The following is a 24735-nucleotide window of genomic DNA, read 5'->3' as shown; positions in this document are numbered from 1 at the left end:
ATCACTGAATGAAGTTCTCAATCCTGTAATACCTGATCCTAACAATAACCTAAACTCTAAAATTCCAAGCTCCTTAACCTCCACCCCTGAAGCTAAAATGTAAAAGTGATAAAGTAATCCCTAACACAAAACCACAGTGTTTCCTTTATACTTTCCGTAACTTGAATCAGGAACACTCATAACAAATACTCAGGTCTCCTGGTAAAATTATCCAGCTCCAAGAATTGATGTTGAAAACAATATCTGCATTCAATATTCAATATAAATGTATTTTTTAATTAATAGAATGTGTTCTTCTAAAATGTGTTTTTTTGTATTTATTTTTCAGATATCTGAAATGAGCCAAGGTAAGAACATTTAATAATGGAAATGGAAAAAAATCTGAATTATACAAAATGTCCTGATAGCATAATATAAAATGAGAAAAAGATGGGAAATATTTAAATTGTATTGTTATAACAACTACCTGTAATTTTAAATATTATTGAACTGCTATTATGGCCTAAATGGAGAACAAATCAATGCAAGATAATGATAAAAATATGCAAGCAGGTTTACTTTATAAGTATAGGTAATCATTGCCATATTTATTTTTATCTCTGATGAGCAGTTTTTGCAACTCTGCCCTCTCATTTACCCCCATATTCAGAACATTTCCAGGTCCTGTCACTTTCACCTGCGCGAAAGTCCCCCGAGACCACCAAACTCCTTGTACATGCTCTTATCAACTTTCGTCTGGACTACTGTAACATCCTTCTCTCTGGTATTCCACTAACCCAACTCTCCCCTCAACAATCTATTATGAATGCTGCAACCAGACTCATCCATCCTTCACACTGCTCTTTTTCTGCTGCATCTTTTTGTAGTTATCTTCATTGGCGAATTTTGGAAAAGATGCGTAGATGAAAGTGACAGGACCTGGAAATGTTCTGAATATGGGGGGTAAATGGGAGGGCAGAGTCAAAGGTGACACCAAGACAACGTGCCTGAGGGGAGGGACAAATAACAGTGTTGTTAACAGTTAGATATATGTCAGGGGGAGATTTGGAATTTGAGGGGGGGTTGATGATGAGTTCTATTTTATCCAGGTTGAGCTTCAAAAATCGGTCAGACATCCATGATGAGATGGCTGACAGGCAGCATGAGACCTTATCCAGGACTGAGGGAGACAGGTCAGGGGTGGACGGATGGATTTGAGTGTCATCAGCATACAGATGGTACTGTAAGCCAAAGGAGGATATGAGACTACCAAAAGAGGAGGTGTACAGAGAAAAGAAAACCGGTCCAAGGACTGACCCTTGGGGAACACCAACAGGGAGGAGAGTGGGCGGGGAGGAGTTACCATTGAAAGAAACTTGAAAGGAGCGATCAGACAGATGGGAAGCAAACCAAGGGAGAGCAGCGTCACTGATACCAATGGAGCGCATTATTTGTATTAGAAGGGGGTGATCAACAGTGTCAAAAGCAGAGGAAAGATCAAGGAGAAGGAGCAGGGAAAAGTTGCCTTGAGACTTAGCTCTGATGAGGTCATTGGCCACTTTAGTAAGGGCTGTTTCAGTGGAGTGGGCAGCTCTAAAACCAGACAGGAGGGGGTCAAGGAGAGAGTTGGTGCTCAGGTAATCGGTGAGTCTTTTGTAGAAAACAGGTGGAAGGGGTGGGTATAATTGGAGTGGCTCGGTGAGCAGAGACACTTTGTCTATTTTATCTCTAAAGGAGGTGGCAATGTCTTGGGCAGAGAAGGATGTTGTGGGGGGAGAAGGTGTGGGGTTTAGGAGGGAGACAATTGTTGAGAAGAGGTTGCGTAGCTTGGAAGCTTGAGAGGAAATGACTGCGGAGAAATAATTTTGCTTGGTGACAGTGAGCTCTTTGTTAAAGCTTTGTAGATTGGCTTTGTAGTCCATGAAATCAGCGCTGATGCCAGATTTTCTCCACTTGCGCTCAGCTGAATGAATAGTCTTTTGTAGCTGTTTGGTGTGAGTGTTGTGCCAGGGTCGGGGGTTGGCAGGGCGGGGGTAGCAGAAGGTGGCAGGGGCTACTTTATCCAAAGCCAGGAAAAGAGAGTGGTTTAACATGGTGGCAGCATCATCTGGGGAAGTGTTTTTGGAGAGGGCAGTGGTTAGGGATGCAAGGCAGTTTGAGAAAAAGTTGTGGTCAAGGTTACGGATATCTCTCTGCCATTAACCAGGTCTGGGATGTCAAGACCTGAAATTTATTTCAAGGGGTTCCTCTATGTTAAAAAGGTACAGAAACATTCCTTTATATGATATACCATGTCATTTTGTCTGTCATTGTTCAGAGTTATAAAATGAATCAACATCAACAGCATTTATTTCATTTTCTACTAATAGAAATTTTCCTTTCCTACTTGGAGAAAGATGCCAGGGAACGTTCTGAAAAACGGAGGGAAAACAAAGCACTCGCAAATGGTAATTGATAATAAAGTCCAAAGAACAACTAAGAACTTAAAGGCAATTTATCTGTACAAACATATTTATATAAAAAGTAGTATAGGTTTTAAAAGGCAATATAAAAAGCAAGAAATCATACACTGGTAAGCGTGGCGTGCAACTCCAATGTTATTAAACCAATGTTTCTGAAGTTCTGATATATTGGTAAATACCGGAGATGATAGGTCCCAGAAATGAAGCATACAAGCAGCAGAACAATAAGGAACACTAAGGTGTATAAAGTTTACCAAGCAACTGATCTTTCCACTTCCAGTTTCGTTTAAAATTGGATTTTCCTTTCATAGCCCGACTGATCTTTAGGTTAAAACCAAATAAGTCTCACAGTTTGTTTTCTTTAGAAAGTAGTCATAGCCTTAGTTGAAAAGTCTGTATCCCACGAGCATAGTGGTCCCTTGCTTTTTGTGTGGGAGCAGTGATCTATCTGGATAAGTCCAACAGTCAGACCTATAACTGCAAACATCAAAGGGTTCTAGTTCTGACCCGTAGTCTGTGGAGGTCTAGATCTTTTTACTTACTATGATTCTTGGGGAACACCAGCTAGCTATATGCGAGAATGTGAATATACAGTCATAATAAATTATAATATTTAAAGTATTCATGGGTTAAAAGGATCCAGAACCATCCACTGTACTGGTGCACATTTATATGCATACTTTTATTTTGCTTATGTTATATAATCCTCATTTTAACTATCTGGAAGTGGGAGGTCACCCGTCAGTCCAACAGTTCCTGATGTGTCAGTTGCCAAGCCTCACTTACTTGTCACTTGTCTTTGGCTTTTGAGTCAACAGTGTTGTTCATATTACTATGAAACTGGCATACATACTTGGAGTATGTACAACAACATAAAGGGTGGTGGCAGTTAATAGGGATAGCAACTGTCAGACTTCAGATGAGTGAAGCAATCTATCAAATAAAGCTAAATAAATTGGCATATTTAAATCATTACATTAGGCCACATGGTTACAAAGTTATAAAATGTAATATTCTTTTTTCTTTTATAACCTCCCTTGTAACTGGTTCTCTTTTCAACTGAATTCTCTCTTTGACCAAACTGGTTTTCTTTACAACAGTAGGATCTGCCCTTTGTAACCATTTGTGGTTCCATGTTGTGTTCAGGTTCAAATTTGTAGTTTTCATTGAAAAGTTTTTGTTTTTTAAATATACATTTATATACATTTTACAGCCCTAAAGGATCTGGGAAATGAAGCATATGCAAAAGGCGATTATGAAACTGCAATTCAACGGTACAGTGAAGGTTTGGAAAAGCTTAAAGACATGCAGGTCCTATATACTAACAGAGCACAGGTATGTGGCCTTTGCAGATAATTACATTTATTAACAATGAATGCTAAATGGTTTAACCTTCTAAATTTTGTATACTTTGGAACAATGTCTGAATAGGCATAGTGAAGAGAAATACCTTTTTTTATTACTACTGTTAATATAGACCTTGTAGTCATTCTACTGATAACAGAGTCTATCCCTGTATCGTGTACTGTGTGACTGTAACTATGGGTCCGATTTATTAAAGCTCTCCAAGCCTGGAGATGATACACTTTTATTGGTGAACCTGGGTGATTTACCAAACCTGTAATGTTTTTCTCAAAAGTAATTTGCTATTTGTTAGCAAAAGTTTTTAATCCTAACCCTGATCCATTCAAGGTTTGCTGGATCACCTAGTTTCACTGATTAAGGTGTATCTTCTCCAGGTTTGGAGAGCTTCAATAAACCAGGTCCGATAGTACAGCTGTCCATTTGGTCTTTGTTCCTTGTTGGTGGAGTTGGGTTTTAAAGTGTACCTGAAGTGAGGATGTCCCTTTAAAAAATGTAGGTATGTATGTTCTCCTCTTTAGTTTTCTCTCAGTAGTCGCATTCATCAGACAATCTCACTTTCAGCCTCTCCATTCTCTTACAGTACATGGTGTTGAACCTGTCCCCTTTTTTCTAGATAATTACATAAACTCATTCTCTCACCATTTAGAGCGGACAAGGAGCCAAACATTAAAAATTGAAGAATTAATAAAATATGAGCAAGAACTGTCAGCTTTTGCAAAAGATGATAGCTCCTGTAAGTAGCATATAGTTATTAGTATAGTTTATGTTTGACTACCAGGAAGGCTCTGTGATGTCTTGATTTGGCAGGGAGTGATTGACAGTCTACCTAATTAAACAAGAAGGAGAGGGGCAGAGTCACAGCTGGCTCCTGTGAGGGAGACAGACATGCAGACTTCAGGTTTACGTTAAAAAAGTGCATGTTATAATATAGGAGCCCCTGAAAAAATAACTCTCACATCCCAACCCCTGATAAATACTCATCTTAACTTTAGATTCACTGTCTTCCTTAGTACAATTTGAAAATATCACTGATGAAATCTTTATGAGGCTATAGAAACTTGGGTAGGCTGAATGTAACATGGTAAAGGCCATCAAATGCATCATGGTAAATAATGATATGTGCATTGTGTATGTCTCATGTACTGAGGTTGTAAATGCTTAATTTCTGTAAACCTTCCTACTTCTAATTTAACCCGTGTATTATTTTAAGCTAATTAATCTCCAATATAGTTTACTGATGTCATACCAACTTTTTTTTTGGTTGTTTAGGTTATTGTAGTACACCTCTACAATATACTTTACCATGCACACAGGGGCTTAAAGTAATACAGAGACATAGGGCCTTATTTACTAAAGCTCTCAAAGGCTGGAGAAGATACACTTTTATCAGTGAAGCTGCAAACCTGGAATGGATCTGGTCCATGACTCAAATAATTTGCTAGCAAATAGCAAATTACTTTGAAGAAATCTATTCCAGGTCCTGGAAAGGATACACTTTCATCAGTGAAGCTGGGTGATTCAGTTTCACTGATGAAAATGTATCCTTGTCAGCTTTGCAGAGCTTTAATAAATCAGGCCCATTAGGTTCACTAACTGGGAACCTGGGACGTAAGGTTCCTAATATTCAGCATGGGTGGCAAGTAATCTGGTTTGAGGGAAATAGGAAGGTGGCCAATCTGGCCCTTTGCTACTGCACATGCTGATTAGCCTGGTGCCATGCTGATCTAATGGCTTCTATACTTCTATGCTATAACAACTATGCAACTAGGTCATTCTGACTTTGCTTTGATTTCATTAGCTGCATCCAAGTTCCAAATGTGTGACTTGGAAAGTAATGAAATGAACACATCAGCCACACAAGTAAGCATTTTAGAAAAAAAATCCATTAGCAATTGAAACTTCAAATGGCTAGGGTGGTGGACTGAGCTGTAAATGCCGTAACGTATTTTTTGAAGCAATATATACTGTATAAATGCCGGGAGTCCAGTTTTAATAATTAGTACACACACTGCTAAAATACCCATTGTGTTTACATTACCCTCACAGTTAAGACTGCATTATGTTCATGATCACCCTTAATTTTAAGTTCTGTGTCCTAACTGGTGAAGTACAAAAATACTAAATGGAAATGGTGGTGTGTCATTTGTTTGGATTCTAGTCATTTTTTCTACTAAACAGCAGTAAAGAAGGTCAAATCTGCAGTTGCTCATCAGGATTTCAAAGCCATTAACGTCTGTAAATAGGATCTGGGACTACTGGAGATTGCAGGAGTAAAATGCTAATAGATTTCTCTTGTGTCAGTTCTGATATGTAGAGACTGTTTAACAGACACACTCCACAAAGCATGCACATTATCTTATCTACAGAATATCAGGCTTTGAAAATCCATCATCCATGAATTCATTCCACCAGAATTCCTTAGACACTAATACAAAATGTGCACTGGGCTTTAATGCTTCTGCATCACATATAGATGTTGTTCCTTTTGTATCTGCAGACATCCATCCCATGTGTTATCATGTTACTTTTCTCTCTGAAATCCATAGTTAATGTTATATATTTGATAATATCTGGCTTTTAGCATCCACTTCTATTATTTATGTGTTGTCCTTGAAGTGTCACCACAGGCATATTTTATTCTTAATTTTTTGTTCCATTAAAGTGTATAAACCAAATGTGATTTGATGATTTCTGAAAATGTTTTATATTACAGAAGCTTTAAAAGTAGATTCTGTTTCCAAGTTACTTAGTGGCCTACTAAAATATTAATAATTCCAAATTCTTTTGGGCAGGCTCCATTTCTTTTCATGTGTCATTGTTTGTATCTGTCTGTCATTTGCAACCCCTACATTATTTATCGTAGAGTGCTGAGTAATATGCTGGTGCTTTATAAATACAGTTGAAAAATAATATTATTATATGTTCCATGGTAATATTCATATCTTAAAGGGGCACCCAAGGCGATGTGAAAAAACTTGTAGTTCATAAATGGCTGTGAGGTTGAGGTGCTGTTACCGCTTTCTAACGCTACTGAACTGCTGCCTGGCTGGTGGAGATGCTACATGTAGCGTCCACTATAGAGAATTACTGGGGGTGGCCATGAGTGGTTTAGTACATTTGATAAATCTTTAAGAAAAAGAGCTGCAGTGCTGGTTGCCGTGTGGTTGGTAAGATGCCAGCTGCTGGGAGCCACACGCAAATGATTGTTCCTGGTGCTAGTCTGAACTTACCTTAAGTATCTTGCTGTCATTTTGAAAAATCTATTGTACCAGAAACATTTTATAGTACTAATATGTATCAAAAAGTAGAGAATAGGGTAAATAGGGGAAATGAAGGCTCAAAAAAGGGAATAACGGAGTCACTTTGCAATCTATTTTACAATCTATTTTTACACTTTTGAGTCAACATAAGAGCAGTTTTTTTCCAGCATGTAATATGTAGGTAATATCAGAGGAATATGTAACATCTGGGTGAACTCTGCAACCTTCAAACTGGAGATTTACTGACAAATATAACAATAAACTATTGAAAAAACTGTTATCAAAACAGTTAAATGGAAATGAGTTTAATCTACACAGTTGTCCTCTGTAGACTCCACTGCAGTCATCTTCTTTAATTATAAAACAAAAACATCTTTATTTAAAATTACTAAGAGTTTCTCACAGGTCCTGCAGGATTATGCATGGGAAGAAATATTTCTTGGGAATCATAATTTCTTCCACTAGGTGGTCAAATTACCAGCTCAGCGGGGTATTCTGACATTTAGACTGCTATTTTCTTTTGCCGATTGGTAGTCTATAAAGGGAGTGATTTTCTCTCTTTTATGTGTCTTGTGCATTTGCTTATAGTTCTCTTTTCGGAATAAAGCTGAATCTTTTAATTCTTCAAGCATGTCAACATAGCAGTAACGTCAAAATTCATTGATTTTTTTCTAGTGCTTGCCTTTTTTTCTCTAAAATATGCAATCTAAAGATGGCCATACACTGGTCTATATATATTTAATAGATTAGATACTAGATTTGATAAAACATTGAATCTAATAAAACACAATCAAAAACTATGTCACTAATTGATAAATTAGTAGAAATATTAATAAATTGAGAAAACTTGTTTGTTTTTTGGCTGGTGGTTGTCATTGGAAAGCTGCTTCTGCCATCGACCAGACTTACTCCTCAATGTATTCCTTTAGAACTGACAGAACTATGTTAGATATATAGCAGGAATTCTTTATACTAGTGTAAACATGAATTTTGAGAACCTGTGCATGTACCCTTGATCTGGTTGGTATTTAATTAGATGCCAGGTAATAATTCAATACAGGGGAGGCATTGAGAGCATTGACTTGATCATGCACAAACTGTCCAGTGTATTGCCAGCTTAAGAAAGCTAAGCAGTGTTGTTGAAAGTCAAATACCAAACCCTCATTTTATTTGTTTGTTCTTTGCTTACATTGGGCTGGATTTATATTTTCCCCCCAGGCAAGCTGGCTTGTGATCGCCTGGGAAAATCACTTTATTTGGCTCTGACACACAACATGCACTTGCCTCTCTTCAAACTCCCTTTTTTAGCTTTATGTATTTATTATGCCATACCAGACAGTACAGGGGGTATCTGCTGGCTGTCTGGAGCTTTCCTTTTTGGCATTATCCTCCTCTCGTGTCCAACCTCCCTCTCTGCCCATGTAGAAGAGTGTGGGAGGTTGTGGAAAGGATTTGAATCCCTGCACCGGAAGTGGATACTTATAGTCTATCCTCCATTTACTATTCAATCTATCCAGTCTATTCCTCTTTTACTATTACACCAGCTAGTCTATCAAATTTCCATTCCATATAGTCCATTCTCTCTATACTATTACACTCCCTAATATATTCCCCATTACAATGAAACCCTGAGTCTATCCCTTTTGTTACAATACCAACTCCTTACTATATTCTCCCTTTGCTACTACCCCCCCTCAGTCTCACTTCCTTTTGTATTACAATTTCCTAATTACTATTTCACTTTACTATTTAAACCTCCTGGTATACCCCCCCTTTGCTGTTACCATCTAGTATATCCCCTGTTTACTATTTCACCCCCAGGGTATTCTGTGTGCTGTTACACCCCCTAGCCTCCCTATTATTACACCAAATGTTTACCCCTTTAGTATTAGACCCCTGTCTGCTCCCCAGTTCTTTCTCATCCTTGCTAGTGTTCTTCCTTCTCCTCTGTGTATTTCTCCACTTTCTCCATTTCCATTAATGGGGCATGAACTGACTTTTAAGGTTTACACCAACTTTTACCCAACTCTGAACACCTCCATTAAGTCACCCTTCCCCTTGTCACATGAATTCTGTTCCCTATCCAGGCACCTTAAAGGCGTCAGCTGGCAGCTCTTTTTCTACTCCCTGAGTCCAGTGGTCAGTGCGCAGTGTTCCCCATCATGATAAAATATGCAAGTGTGAAAAACTGCAAAATTATTTTGTAATTTTGGCAAACTCTATGACAGAGTCACACTTGCTTTTAATACATAGATATGAATGTAGGTCATTCTAATTCCTACGTGTGAACCTACACCTTTAATATAATCACACACTCTCCGCAACGTAAATAGCTGCAGCACTTGCATCTTTTAGGCATGCTAAGAGTATATGTGAAACTATCTGCAGTGGATGATTCTAATTTGATATCAAGTTCTTTACAGGTTTGTTGCGTTTAGTAGGTCTGAGAAATAAAAATGTCTTATAAATACCGGAGTACTGCCTAAGGGTTGGCAAGAAATATCAATTGAAATTTTTTCTTTAATAGTTTTATAAAATCACAGCAGCTGCAAATTAAAAAAGGAATGATGGAATTTATAACTATATTTAAAGTATTATATATTTTAATCACATTTTAGTGTCTCTCTAATTGATTTCACTTGTATAACCAATTGTGGGAATTGAAGTTTCATCTTTAGGGTGTTTTTTTCCCTTTCATTTAGAGTTACGAGATAATATTTTTTATGCCTGTCATCTCCGGTTTAAGCTTACTGCAGAGAAAAGTGTCAGTGGAGGTGACTGGAGTGAATAATGTAAATTACTCTTGGTGATCAACTGCAGTTTTTGATTACCTAAAAATGCTTTGTAAAAATTGGCATAAATTATAATAGAATGAACTGCCTCTGAGTTATTTTGGAAAAGTGCTAAAATGATGTGTCTGAAAATGATAAAGCTTTCAAGGGTCATCTATAATGAGGGAGATCATCCTTCAAAGTTACCTTTCCGGTGAGTATAATGGCTGAAGGTCTTTAATAGACACATTTATATCAATTTTGTCAGGACCTGAAATAACTTCTTTGGTAGAACTCTTTTCTGTACATGCTGATTTAAAGTATGCATAAAGAGGTCCAGCTGGCAGACTGTTCATTTCAACAAAAATCCTCCCATAACATTACCTGGAATACATAGAATTTACCTGTAAAAAACCTACATTGGGTAGACATTCCAAAGACCTGAGATTGTTGCTGGACCCCAATAGCAAAGTACTTTCTTGTATTAAAAGAAAAATAGACTGCAGAGATTGAGACATAATCCTGCCCCTGTACAAAGCATTGATCAGACCTCACCTGAAACCAGTTTACAAAAAGGACATTGCGTAAGTGAAGAGAATGCAGAGGATGTTGACTAAACTATAAAAGGAATTTCGCTATGAGGCGAGATTAGCTGAACTGAATCTTTTCTCCGTTGAGAAGAGACGTTTAAGGGGGGATATGATCACCTTTTAAAAATATTTAAATGGTCCATATAGTCACCCTGCTTCAAATGTATTTATTGCACAGGACAAGGGGACACTTTTTGCATCTGGTGGTGAAATGTGCAATAGCCTCCCTCAGGAAGTAGCTTTAGCACATTGAATAGAGTTTTTTTTTTTTAAGAAAAAGTTAGATGCTTTTCTAGAAGCACAAAATATAATTGGTTAATAAAGATTAAAGTAAAGACAACAGAGACTGTTGTTCCAGGGAACATTTGATTAGTTCAAGAAATTAGGAAGAAACTTTTTACCCCTATTTGAGTAAATTGAACCATGTTTTCTTCAAGAGTTTTTTTACATATATGGACTAGCATGAACAGTACTTAAAGCAAACTAAAGTTCTACTTTAAAACTGTGTGCTCAGACAGGGCTTTATTGTAGAAAGGAACAGGGGATGTCCCATGTGCAAGAAGCATTCTTAAGTATTTGATCACTCTGTGAAACTGTTGGGTGGAACAATTGTTGGTTGCCAGGATCACTTCAATCTTGCCTTCCCCTGCGTGTGAAAGCACTAAATGAACTCCCTCATGCCTAGTTATGTCATCCTGGCCTAGCCAACCAGAATGACGGAAGATCACATGTTGAAAGAGCAGAAGAAAGAAGAGGGTGGTGGTGCCCTTCATCGGAACAGGGACAGGTGAGTATAGCAGGGTTAGCTGTGCTTTAAGACATTTTCAGAGGAGAGGACTTTATGTAAGGACGTGTAAGGAAGAAGTTGGAATTACTTGGCATGGCTGAATTCTCTATTACAGTCTATTGAAAGTAAATAAAATATTTGTAATTTAACCACCTAGCCGGTATGCCCGACCTTCGTACGGGCAAAAAAAAATGGCTAGGATGGTTAACCCCGTAATTTTGTCACATCCTTACCTCCATGGTCCCGCTGTGCACATCCAGCGGGACCATGGAGGTAAGGATTCCAGCATCGTTTTCCCATTCCAGCGTCGTCCTCCGTCCATCGTCGTCCGTCGATCTCCAGCGTCGGGTGCCAGCGGGACCGGTAAGATGCCGAACACAAGATACCGGCCGGCATCTTACCTGGTCCCGCTGATGGTCCACGTCCGTGTTCGTCCAGCGCCGGATGATCTCTGCAGGGAGAAGCCATCCGGCGGAGAAAAAAAACCGGACGGCTTCTCCCTGCGTGCGTGATGACGTCGGCGCGTGTGCGGGAAATTCAAATAGAAACTCATTCATTCATTTTGTATTGGATTCAATACAAACTCCTGTATCCAATCCAATACAAAATAATTCAAATAAATACAAAGTTTGTAATTGGTAAATTCAAACTGTCATTTTGTATTGGATTGAATACAAACTCCTGTATCCAATCCAATACAAAAAATAAAAAAAAATAAAATAAAAGTAAATAACTTGGAAATTCAAATTTATATTTTGTATTTGATTGGATACAAACTTGCGTATCCAATCCAATACAAAAAATAAAAAAAAATAAAATAAAAGTAAATAACTTGGAAATTCAAATTTATATTTTGTATTTGATTGGATACAAACTTGCGTATCCAATCCAATACAAAAAATAAAAAAAAAGTAAATAACTTGGAAATTCAAATTTATATTTTGTATTTGATTGGATACAAACTTGCGTATCCAATCCAATCCAAAATAATATAAAATTAATACAAAGTACATAACTGGTAAATTCAAACGCTCATTTTGTATTGGATTGAATACAAACTCCGGTATCCAATCCAATACAAAAAAATAAAAAAAAATAAAAGTAAATACATTTTTTATATTCATAATATCTACTAGAACCCTTGTTCGGACATATTTCTGTAAGTTACAGGTCTACAATTTAAAAAAAAAATTTCATGAAAAACAGTGTACCGCTTTTGGTACAGAAATCTAGACCTCAGTGTAACGCTCAGGTGGTTAAAGAAAAAACACTGTAAATATGTTTTTATCATATGTAGGTATTTTATTTTTCTGTGCTTATACCTGATTTTTGTTAAGTTGATTATTTGGAAACTGTTTCCCAACTTTTTTACTCTGTGAAGCTTTAAGGATGGGTTAGAAATCATTGTCCTAATAATAGTATCTTACCTCTCTTCCTGTCCCCAAAACACAGCAGAATGAGAAAGAAACTCTCAAATGTAGGAGAAATTCTATTCAGTTGGAAGATTTACCTTTTACTTCTGTTCTGTTCCAGCTTACATTTCTCCCAATTTTTTTTACACACAATAACAGAATAGAACATGAATGCTAATCTTTATCCAGTATTGTAAGGAAAAAGCCTTGGCTTTTTATTCACATTACCTCCTAATTACAAAGCATTTGGTCATAATAGGTTTTTTGAGTGTGTAAACTAAACTTTAAACATTTTAGCTAAGGTATTACATGCTAAATATAATTGCCATGTAACATGGATCATAATTCAAATAAACCTCCAGGCCTAATATGTTGTATTTGATAGTGCGGGGGGAAGGTTAAAACTTTAATATGTACTGGTGCCCAGTGTAAGGGGAAATCCAACATATTATACATCTCATCAGAACAAGAGATGGGTCAAGCCTTTAATGAGATTGCCAGATATAGTGACAGCAGATAATTTTCCTTTCTTTGGGAAGATTTTAGTCCATGTCTTTGGAACAGGAAACAAAGGAAAGTCTCTTGATGAGGATACAGACAGAACTAAAAATGTCACATAAATTCCAAACCTTACCACCTCTGCGTAAAGCTAACTAGACAGTTTTAGCTGGGGTTTTATTGTAGGAACGCAGATTCAGTGTCTTTACTAAAGCTTGTGAACACTAAGTGGAGCACTTGGCACTGCATGGTGGCTAAAACTACAAGATGGTCTGTTTTTAGTTCTAGGGTGGTGGTAATGATAAATATATTTTTAAAAGGACATGGTGATGATAACGTAAGATGATATTAGATAAAGTTTAGTGCTATCATTTTATTGTAACCTCACAGCGTTACTTTCTAGCGGTACAAACAATGTCACATCAGATACAATGCAAACTAAATTTTTTGTGGCATATCTGCTTTAAATCTGTCTTCACATAACCCATTTCAGCTATGACTAGATTGTTCTTGAACTATCTATATGTGGCTCTTTCATAAACAGATTCGGCTAAATGGATAGATTAACTTGTAGTGTACACAGAACCTGTTAACAAGTGCAAGTTTTACAATAACCCTAAACTCTGGGCAAGCATCTAAATACATAGGTGCAGCACATTTATGGGATCTGCTTTTCTGGCCAAAGGATTTCCCTTATTTAGTCCTGGGATTTACACAGCACATTCATTTCTGGCAGTAGATTCTGCTAAAAATTTACTGTCACTTTAGTTTGTTAAAATGTTGTTTATTTCAACCCGTTTTCACCTGTTTTTCCATGTTTTGTGCTAATTGGTGCCTCTGATCTCCTGGAGCCTCCTTGCACTTATTTTCTGTCTATACCCTGGTGGTGGTTTAGGAGTGATTCTTTGTAAATATATAAAGTCAAGTCTATCCTGTAGAAAAAGAATGATTAATTTATATGTGTATGACTAAAAAAACCTAACCCATATGTTTTCAGGGATTAGGGCTCCCCCTTTTTCAGCACTTTTGATAGTGTTAGATATGTTGGTCATTGGCACTGCAGTCTCTATCATAATATGAGACGTCTTTAGGAGTGTCTACTCCTGCTAGAACACAGAATGCAGTGCACAGAATCTATCACTACCAAACCCTAATGAGGGGAGCCCTTAAACTAGATGGATTTCCAAGACTTTCTATTTACTTATAGTGCTCCTCACCCACCTCCACAATTTTCACATAGATGTAGGGATCCACTTCAAAGACCCTTTAGGATTTGAGCAACCACAGACCTAACACCACCAAAGTCTATGGCGACATCACATAACCACTATGTACTAAACTTTCTGTTTATAGTCACTCTGGTGATGGTTGCGTGGCATTTCTTAAAATAGATTTCTTGATAGTGACAACAGCATATACAGTTGTACTAGCATGGTTGCAGCTAGCTTTCTAATACATTTTTTTTATAGGCTTATATAAAACTGCAAAGATACGAGAATGCAATAACAGACTGTGAGTGGGCATTGAAGGTAAGAGACTAACTTCTATCTTTATACAACATTTGACACATTATTAACCACAAAAATGATAATCTAATGTTCTAGAAGCATGGCAATAAATATTTAACACTGACCTTGAAAAAAACACATTGTTGCACTCTGATATCTACAATATAAAAGACCCTCGGGGTGAACCCCACATGAATTCAAAGATTACACAACTATTCAGAAACACTCTTAACTTTACAACATGTCACAAAATAGGCACTCATTAGATACAAGCCAAGGATGTGTGACACTAATTAAAATGCTCAAAAACAGCAATTTAGACAAATCTAAGTAAAAACCCAGCTCCTGACTGATATAATTGCAGATCATTGCAACATTTTTACTAATTCCCTTTCCTCTAACTTCATAACAGCATTCATTTCCATAGTGTAAACAATTGATGCTCAGGAGACAGTGATCTCGAGACAAAGGAAAAACTTCTGTCCAATGATGACACAAAGACAATTGCAATACAAGCTTACTCTATTTAGCCTTGACTGAGCTGACATCACTTCGAAAATGCTACCATAAAGAAATGTTAACTACCTTTAAATATATGACGAAATTAAAGGTCCATGGATAGGGAGATAGGGAGGGTGTAGCCTGGAATTTCGTGGTGGCAATACTAGTTACAATTACGAGTTAGGTCATATATTGAATATAAGGACATGGATCTTTAGCCTATATACTAAACTCATGTCCAGAGTATTTCAGAACTGTTTATCACTAACTAGACAAGATAGGGCTACTGTTATATTTATTCACTTCATTCGTTCAGGCATTTAACAATCCCAAAGTCTTTAGAGAAGTCAAGGTAGGTAAGACAGAGTATCAAGTTGCTGCATATAGGAATACCAGGTAAATCTTAACTGCCTTCCCTAAGTTTCCGAGGATGTTTAAACAAACAATGACACTGACCTTTCCCTTCAGATGGGCACCTTTGATACCATATATTTGGGTACCAACATTACAGCAGGCTACCTTTTTTTCAGCAATGAACTTTTTATTCCTACTCAATGGTATTACCTGCAAATATTGTGACTTACTAGTAGGTTGGTCAACGTAGGTTCTTTTTATTATTATTATACAGTATTTATATAGCACCATCATATTACGCAGCGCTGTACATAGTCCATAGTTGTGTCACTAACTGTCCCTCAAAGGAGCTCACAATCTAATGTCCCTACCATAGTCATATGTCATTAATGTAGTCTAAGGTCAATTGTTAGGGAGAAGCCAATTAACCTAACTGCATGTTTTTGGGATGTGGTAGTAAACTGGAGTACCCGGAGGAAACCCACGCAGACACGGGGAGAACCTGCAAACTCCATGCAGATAATGTCCTGGCTGGGGATTGAACCTAGGACCTAGTGCTGTAAAGGCTGGAGTGCTAACCCCTGAGCCACCGTGCTGCCCAAATCAGAGTCAATACCTAGAGTCAATATCTTTTCAAATCAGAGTCAATACCGACTTAGATTGGAGCTATTCTAAACTCAGATCTGAATTTGAAAAATCCCAGTTCCAATTACTATATCTGTTATTGATGGGTATGGTATGCTGCCGATGATGACAGCTGTCATTGACAGGTATAAATAATAGAGCTCAGGTATTGTAGGATGCTGAATGATGATGCTGAATGATGGCCACTGGCCAGATTGGTTGAGCTCTACGTTACCTCACTTTGATAGGTATAGTACACCTTTATCAACTGCAGTCCTGCTAATTAATAAATATGAAAAACAGATTCAATCCAAGTCAGATTTTGTGTGTTCCAAGTACATTTGAACTGTACCTGTATTGATATCATTAAAAGGAGATATCCTTGACACAAAAATTGAAACCTTGCTCTTGATTCTAAAATACCCAAGTAATACAACTACTGATATCATACACCTTTTAGACCATATTTAATTTAATAATTTAAATGTTTACTGCAGTCACCGGAACTAGAAACGAGAAGACATCTTCTAATTAATTACTATTTTGTAGAAATTTTCACTTACTTTCTGTTACATCTCTGAGAAAGGATACAGAGACCCTGATTTACTAAAGTTCCCCAAGGCTGGAGAGAATACACTTTCATCAGTGAAGCTGGGTGATCCAGGAAACCTGGAATGGATTTCTTAACCTCCTTGCAGTTAAGCCCGACCTTCGCTCGGGCAAAAAAAAACTGCAAGGATGGTTAAGCCCGAGATTTTGTACATCCGTACTTACCTGGTCCCCCTGTGCTCATCCAGCGTCGTCCTCCATCGATCATCGTCCGCCGATCTCTCCAGCGTCGGGTGCCTTCGTCGGGTGACAGCAGGACCGGTAAGATGCCGGCCGGCATCTTACCTGGACCCGCTGATCGTCCCACGTCCTCCTCGTTCCAGCGCCGGATGATCTCTGCAGGGAGAAGCCGTCCGGCGGAGAAAAAAAAACCGGACGGCTCCTCCCTGCGTGCGTGATGACGTCGGCGCGTGTGCGGGAAATTCAAACTGAAACTCATTCATTCATTTTGTATTGGATTCAATACAAACTCCTGTATTGAATCCAATACAAAATGATTCAAATAAATACAAAGTATATAATTGGTAAATTCAAACTGTCATTTTGTATTGGATTGGATACAAACTCCAGCATCCAATCCAATACAAGAAAATAAAAAAAAAATAAAATAAAAGTAAATAACTTGGAAATTCAAATTTATATTTTGTATTTGATTGGATACAAACTTGCGTATCCAATCCAATACAAAATAATTCAAATAATTACAAAGTATATACCTGGTAAATTCAAACTGTCATTTTGTATTGGATTGGATACAAACTCCAGCATCCAATCCAATACAAAATAATTCAAAACAAACTCCAATAAATACAGAATCAAAGTTTTAAAAATTTACTACACTAGGGAGGTGTTTTAGAATAATATAGTACTTTACAATATACAGAGTTACTGCTTTTTCAGTATTTATGATTTGTTTACATTGCTGATTTTTGTGTTTTTCCTTTAATTTTATTAAAAGTAATTTTTTTTTTTTTTACATGATTGTGTGTTTCAAACATTTTTTATATTCATATTATCTACTAGAACCCCTGTTCGGACATATTTCTGTAAGTTACAGGTCTACAATTTAAAAAAAAATTTCATGAAAAACAGTGGATCACTTTTGGTACAGAAATCTAGACCTCAGTGTAACGCTTAGGTGGTTAAAGTCATTAGCTATTTGTTAGCAAACGTTTTCAGTCCTGGACCAGATTCATCCTAGGTTTGCTGGATCACCCAGCTTCACTGATGAAAGTGTATTCTCTCCAGCTTTGGAGAACTTTAATAAATCAGGGTCAATAAGTGGACAGAGATTTTAACCCTCCCTATCCTGTACAAAAAAGGAGCTATTGGAAGAGTTGAGGATGAGTTGAGGATGACCAAGTCCATTTGACACCATCTTCAACAGCATCATATGGTTTAGCAGCTATGAGGGGCCATCACAAGCACAGGATTATTTTCTACAATATAGCAGAGAATAAATTAGTATATGACCTTTTGGCGGTGTTGGGCCTAGTTAATTTATTTGCAAGGAAAACTTTTTTTTGCCTCACATACCAAAACTATAGTGTTAATATGGGCTGTTATGCTGTTCTTTGGACCTTGCTACTAACCAAAAAGACCATAAAATGTCAAGGAGCATTATTGATTATGCGTGTTGCTTTAAGAGGGGTTTAGTAAATCGGTTTCCTTCTTGTCACGCTGCGTGACTAGAAGGCTGATTATATTATTGTGGAGGAGGAAATGACGCAGATAAAGAGACACAGCCTGTCATTACACATGTAAAGAATTCATTATTCCTTTTGTACTGCATTAGAGCTGTCACTGCTTTAATATGTTGTCTTTATATCTCAGTCACTTTTTTCACTGTAAGTATTCATGAAATATGTCTGTGACAATAAACACACATGTAGAGTTGTTATCTTAAACATGTCACGCCTTCTACTGACAGCTTTATATAGAAATATTGTTTCTAGTTAAAGAGGATCCAGATATTTTATAGCTTGATTTCAAACTTAAGGACATTTCTTATAGATGATCTTTAGACTTATCCTCCTTTCCCCTCTAAAATATTTTTGTGTGCATGTGGTGGTGGTGGTGGATCAACAACATGCAGTCCAACCATCTGACACATCTGAAAACGTTACATAGGATGATTATTAAAAATCAATTTGCAACAGTTTATTGCAACTGTGGAACTAATAATGAGCACTGTACTTACATTTCCTATTTATAAAATATAGAAATGACACATACCTGACCTCCTTCTGAAGATGCTAGTTGCCTAGCTGTCTCTGGCTTTACTTTGAGATACTGACATGAACCAAGCAGGCAGTCATGCTTTTTCTACCGATTCGAAGTACTGAAGCCATTGTGTCAAGGTGGCAGCCATGGGAACAGAAATTTAGAATTAGAGGTCAGTAGTATGAGCAGTGCAGACTTCCTGTAGGCAGTGTTCAGACTGGTAATGAGGTTGCGGCGTGTTAACCGTTTCCTCATGCCAGTGAACCACTCCCTTAGGGGAGGAGCTATACATAAAAAGAATGAATAGGATGGCAGTAGTTATTACAGTACCGCTCACTGTCGCCAGCTGTCAAATGTGCAGATGATTCTTAATGTGTGAATGACCAATCGTCAGGGTGCCAGCTTTTGGTTGATACCATGTCAGGTCGTAACCTGGTCCTATAGTAAATCTGCCAGCTTCTAAACCTTGGAAACTAAAAGTTCCTCCAAACGACTGCCCTATTTTCATACCAGTTTAATGTAGGATAAACTTAAGATTGAGGCAGAGTTCAACTCTTGATTTAGAGCCACCCATACCATACCATAAGGAGCACCTTAGTTGTTTGGTTAGTTAGGACTTGGCCCAACATTTGATGAAGAAGTGATAATAACTGAGTGCACCTAGTATCAATGCACTGCACAGAGAAGGGTCTTCTCTCTAATAAAATAATAATAGGCACCTTCTCTGTCTGAAAAAAGATTTTTAACTTTTGAAATGTTATCCTTACCAAACTGGATAACTTTTGAGATCATAATATTTACTTTTATACTATTGAAAAAAGTGTTCTAATAGAATATATTTTGTTTTTTGACCAAGATAGTTACTTCCCTTCAAAGATTTTTCAATACCAACTTTTAGATAATACATATTTTTGAGTATAGAAAGAGAAGAAAATAGAATATTATAAAAATATGTTCACAAAATAACACATAATTGACTTTATATCTTTAATAATCAAAACAAAGTGTGTGTACATTCAGTGTACTGCCATTTATAAATATATAAAGGAAGTTAAATGAACTGCAGCGGTGATTTTAAATCCACCAATAAAAGGATTAGTACATTCAGAGGCTGAATTATAAAAAAGCAAGTGTTTGTAGTGAATTCCCTCTTCCGAATTCTACACACACCTTGAGCTGTAACAAAATGTAATTGAAGTGCCACACAATTAAATTGCATGTCCCCTACAGCCAATGTAAATGTTAAAAAGAGACATTTTACCTACATCAACAGCTACCAATATGAATATTTTCTTTTTAAATATTTTTTACACACTCTTGAGTTAGATAAACCCTATATAATTTAAAATAAGTTAATTATAGTGTCTAAGATTTGATTTTAAGCCACAGAACAATCCACATTTGCTTCGTGCAGTTATATAGTGTTCTAATGTTTTAGCTGCTTAAACAGGAAAAGAGTATGTAAAGTACTGCCATTCTAAAAATTAAAGACACCATTCCTGTTTTTACAAGGATTTAAAACTGCACTTACATCAATCATCTGCAGTGACATTTGTATAACACCATCAAATAGGCTGAATTTAATTAGCATTTGAATACTTCCTTATTCAATGGGACTAGTTTTATACTGCAAGAGTTAGATGCTTATTTATTTTTTGCTTAAACATATATCAGCATTTTTCCTGTAAAACTAGCTGCTCATTTATGTTACATTATGAGTAATGTAAATTGTAATTTTACTAAGCTAGGCAGTTGCTCTCCTGACAGCCAGTCTCCACAATCTGGGGGTGAAGGTGGGCATTGGTTTCCTCTTTGTACAATGCAGGACTGTTGGTGGTAAATGATGTTATGGGCTGCCACTGCAGTCCCAGTTGACTTATGCCTTTTGGCTAAGATCAAGTGTAGTACCTAATCCTTCCAGTGTTCAGGGTGGAACGGTGCTGTATTCCTGGCAAGAATGCAGTGCACTAGTACCTCTGTTAGGACGGCCTGCTTAATAGTGTATCTCTGTAAGGGGCTGCCCTATGCTAATTCCTCTGGCCTGCATCCACCAGAGAGAGGCATGGGGCCTGCCCTGATAAGGAGCTCCCAAATAGTGGACTGTCCCGCTGGTTGGAGCGGGGGACCCTTGGTGTGGCTATCAGGTCTTGAGAGCAAGCCGAATCTCGCTGAGTGTCGTCCCCCTGGAGTGGCGAACTGGGGGTACCCTAAAATCACTTTGGGCGTGGGAACCCACTTTGATTTTATGCGTACGTGCGGCACATCACATGCTGATTTAGCACATCACCTTCATTCTGCATTAGCTGCGGCTAGTGTAGATGGGCTATTTTTTTACTGTGTTATGCACTGTGCACTTTTTTTTATGTATTTTTCTGTCGTCACTGTCACTGGTGTGGTAATTGTGTGCCACTTTTTTGATGGAGGGTGCAATTCCCTTATGGGCTAGCCCTGACGTCTTGGGGAGTACTTTGGCCTTAATGGGAGTCTCATAGTGAAAAGGACCCCGTCTGACTAGTAAGTCTACTTCAGCTTTGGCTGGGTGGAATTAGTATCCAGGCCTTGTCAGAAGCCTTGCTTGGGGGGGGGGGGGTCTGGGGAAATTGGGTGGCTCTTCCTCTTTAGAGGAGGGATCACAAATAGTACCCCAGTGCATGTTTTTTGTGTGGTGTGTTTGCACTTACCCATTTTTTTCAAGCACTAGGTTTTTGTGTAGTGGATCACATGACTAGGGTAGAGTAGAGTGATCCTTAAGAGCTGCAAACACTCACCCAATTGCCCCTTGCCCTTCCAACTTACCCACCTTAAATAATGACTCTAGACAAAGAATTTTTGTTGGATAGCAATTGGCCATAGCAGCCCCTTTATTCTTATTTCACAATATCTATAAAACATAAGTATCCCTCCTCACCCTGTCATGTGTCCCTGCGCTCTAGTTGGCTCCAGTCCAGCTTTACGCAAGATTCTGGCAAAAAAAAAAGTTGACTTATGGAACAGTCTATAGGGGAAGCTTTGGCTTCAGGGCAGTGGGCTTGGACTTGAGTTACATAATCCTGACAGTCAAGATTGCCAAAGCCTATGAACATAAGGAAATATGGGAAAAAGAGGTCAGCATCAGTGAAAGAGTTTGCAGATTGCACATTGATGGAGTTGAATATTGAAGAGTTCAGCCTTAAATACCAGTCAACCGGATCCGGAAAAGTACAGCAAATTATGTCCCCAGAACATTCTGTGAAAAACTTGTCATTCCTAAATGTTTCAGCTAAAGTTCTGTAATAGAAAAACTAAAAGAAAAACGCATTTAACGCATATGCTATCATATCCCTAGGTATCCGGTCGGTCTTACAGCAGTGTTATTCTCTATATTCCCATATGTTTATTACTCAGAAATTTTGCCCTAAATGTACAATTTTATTGGTTTAAGCAGACATACATCTAATTTACATGTATTGGTAATTATAATACTGATCTGCATAAGAGTTTAAATCTCCACTTTTTATACACATCTGTTACAAGGTAAAATAACTGTTACAATATCACATTTTTAATATCTTTTGCAATAAAATAGGAGTTATAAATCATTTTTTTTCTGGCCCCACTGGTCAAATTATTTTCAGCTCTATCTATTAGATTATTTCAAGATAATACTAGCTTCCAAAATATGATCTGAGTATTTAGGACCTTCTGGTGATAACTCTGCTGCAAGCATTATTACATTTTATTGGACAAATGCACACTCTTAAATAGAGAAAACAGGTAAATGTATTGCAGGGTTTCCTGTAGAATGGAACATCGTTATGCAAGTTGAATATATTGTATGGAAATGTATTTCTTGCTGTTTTAGAAAAGTACATGTGGGTTTTGATTTATTTTCAGCTGTTTTATTGGCTGTCCAATGTCTTCAGTGCTGTGCATAACGCATGTTACAAAATATAATTAAAATAAATAGGTTTCCTATGTTTATTTCAGTGCGATGGAAAGTGTCTGAAGGCTTATGTTCATATGGCTAAAGCCTATCTTGGACTTAAAAAATATGATGAGGTAAGTCCTAACAAAACTAAGCTGTCAGAAATAAAATATAGTTTACAGCATGTCAAAAATTCCCCACTCTGCAAAATAAATAATTAAACAAGCAAAAGTAATACATATATACAAATAGAATTAATTAAATTATTACCAACATTTTTTATCAATTTCAGTTATTTATTTCTAATTACTATGCAGCGCAAATTACATTTGTCTGTAAATATGAAGTGATTAATATGATTCAGAACAGCTTTATTTTACTCTTTGGAGCTTAGATCAAACACAATCATGTAAAAAAAAGATATCAAAGGGAAAGTTGTGGGACAAATTATCACCATAAAACATTTGCTTGGCATTACAAGACAATGCATATTTAATGAAACATCCCTAACTTTTTAATCACAAAATATTTCTTTTTAATTAAATTGAAAAAGAAAAATTAAATAAAGAACTTTTTATTAAATTCTCCTATACATAGTTGTCCCAAAGTATAGCTTTTAAATGCACTCTAAACAGCAGACTATTTTTTTAATTTAATCTCAAAACTCTAATTATTTAAATCTCTTTAATGCAGTGTTTCAGTACAATTGGACTTTAAACAGAGTGTATATGTCATCTTTAGTTATTTGAAAATAAATATTTTTAACACATTATGCATCCTTATTTCTCAGTATGCAAATGATGTTGGACTGTCTAATGGCAATTTGCAGCAGATGTCTGTGACTACTGTAACTAGAATGTTTCCACTTCTGGATGAAGCGGAGGCACTGTTCCTCTTGAGCAATTTACCTAGCATAACAGCATCAGAATTCATCAAAAGTATCAGATGCAGTTAAAGTGCATAGATTTCCTACCTGGTGGCTGGGTGCAATAAGTATACAATATATTTATGCAAAATGGTAAATTTAGTTAATAAAAAAAGATAAAATATATTTGTAATACTTAACATATTGAAGGGGATATAAATAATAACACATCGCATTCGTATTTATGATATATGGATTTTAGAGCATGTTTACTAAATTAATACATGCCATACTGAGTAGTAAGCTGCATTGCAATAATTTCACTGATGGATTTTTAACTTGAAACAATAGTCTCTAAAATGTATTTAGAAATACATAAGCAGTGTCAGATTGTACTGACATACATAGCTGCAAAACCTCTTTTCTTTTTTATAACATTTCATTTCATTCATTTAATTTGAAGAGGTGGCTCAACCCATATCTATATTATCAGTAAGGAGAGAACTACACATTCTTCATTTTTCTACTGACATACATATTTATGTATAATCAATTTTTATTAAGATTTTTTTAGAAGGGAGGAGTAATGACAGAATAGAAAGAAGGAAAGATGTGGGGGGGGATGAGTAATACACACAGCAATACACATACAGCTATATAAAGTTTCATAACAATATATCTCCTAGATTGTAAGCTCTTCTGTCATTTGTCATTTGAAACCCCTATTTAATGTACAGCACTGCGTAATATGTTGGCGCTATTTAAATCCTGTTTATTAATAATAATAATAATAATAATAATATTAATCTAGAAACAAATTAACCAATCATATAACGAAAAAAGAAACCACACCTGTCCCATAAAGCCTATACATGTTGTATGTGTTAAATGCATACTTACCATGTAAAACAACAATCTTATAGATACATTATATTCAAGCAGGGGAGGATTCATATTAAAGTAAATTATCATATTGAAAGCTGACATACATATTTAGAAGGATAGTTTATACATTTTTTTAAT

General features: G+C 36.8%; 1 protein-coding gene across 1 annotated transcript in view; it reads left to right on the top strand.

The window, feature by feature from the left end:
- The window catches only part of TTC12 (tetratricopeptide repeat domain 12), a 64888-nt gene that overhangs the window by 4434 nt on the left and 35719 nt on the right, over positions 1 to 24735 (top strand). Inside the window, exons 4-8 of the mRNA XM_072426477.1 lie at positions 329 to 347; positions 2349 to 2426; positions 3655 to 3776; positions 14594 to 14653; positions 22910 to 22981. Coding sequence (XP_072282578.1) covers positions 329 to 347; positions 2349 to 2426; positions 3655 to 3776; positions 14594 to 14653; positions 22910 to 22981 — 351 coding nt within the window. The remainder of the gene's footprint in view (positions 1 to 328; positions 348 to 2348; positions 2427 to 3654; positions 3777 to 14593; positions 14654 to 22909; positions 22982 to 24735) is intronic.

Source organism: Pyxicephalus adspersus, chromosome 11 (assembly GCF_032062135.1).
Source record: "Pyxicephalus adspersus chromosome 11, UCB_Pads_2.0, whole genome shotgun sequence".
NCBI lineage: Eukaryota > Metazoa > Chordata > Amphibia > Anura > Pyxicephalidae > Pyxicephalus > Pyxicephalus adspersus.
Note: the sequence above shows the minus strand (reverse complement) of the source record. Positions and strands in the feature narration are given on the sequence as shown.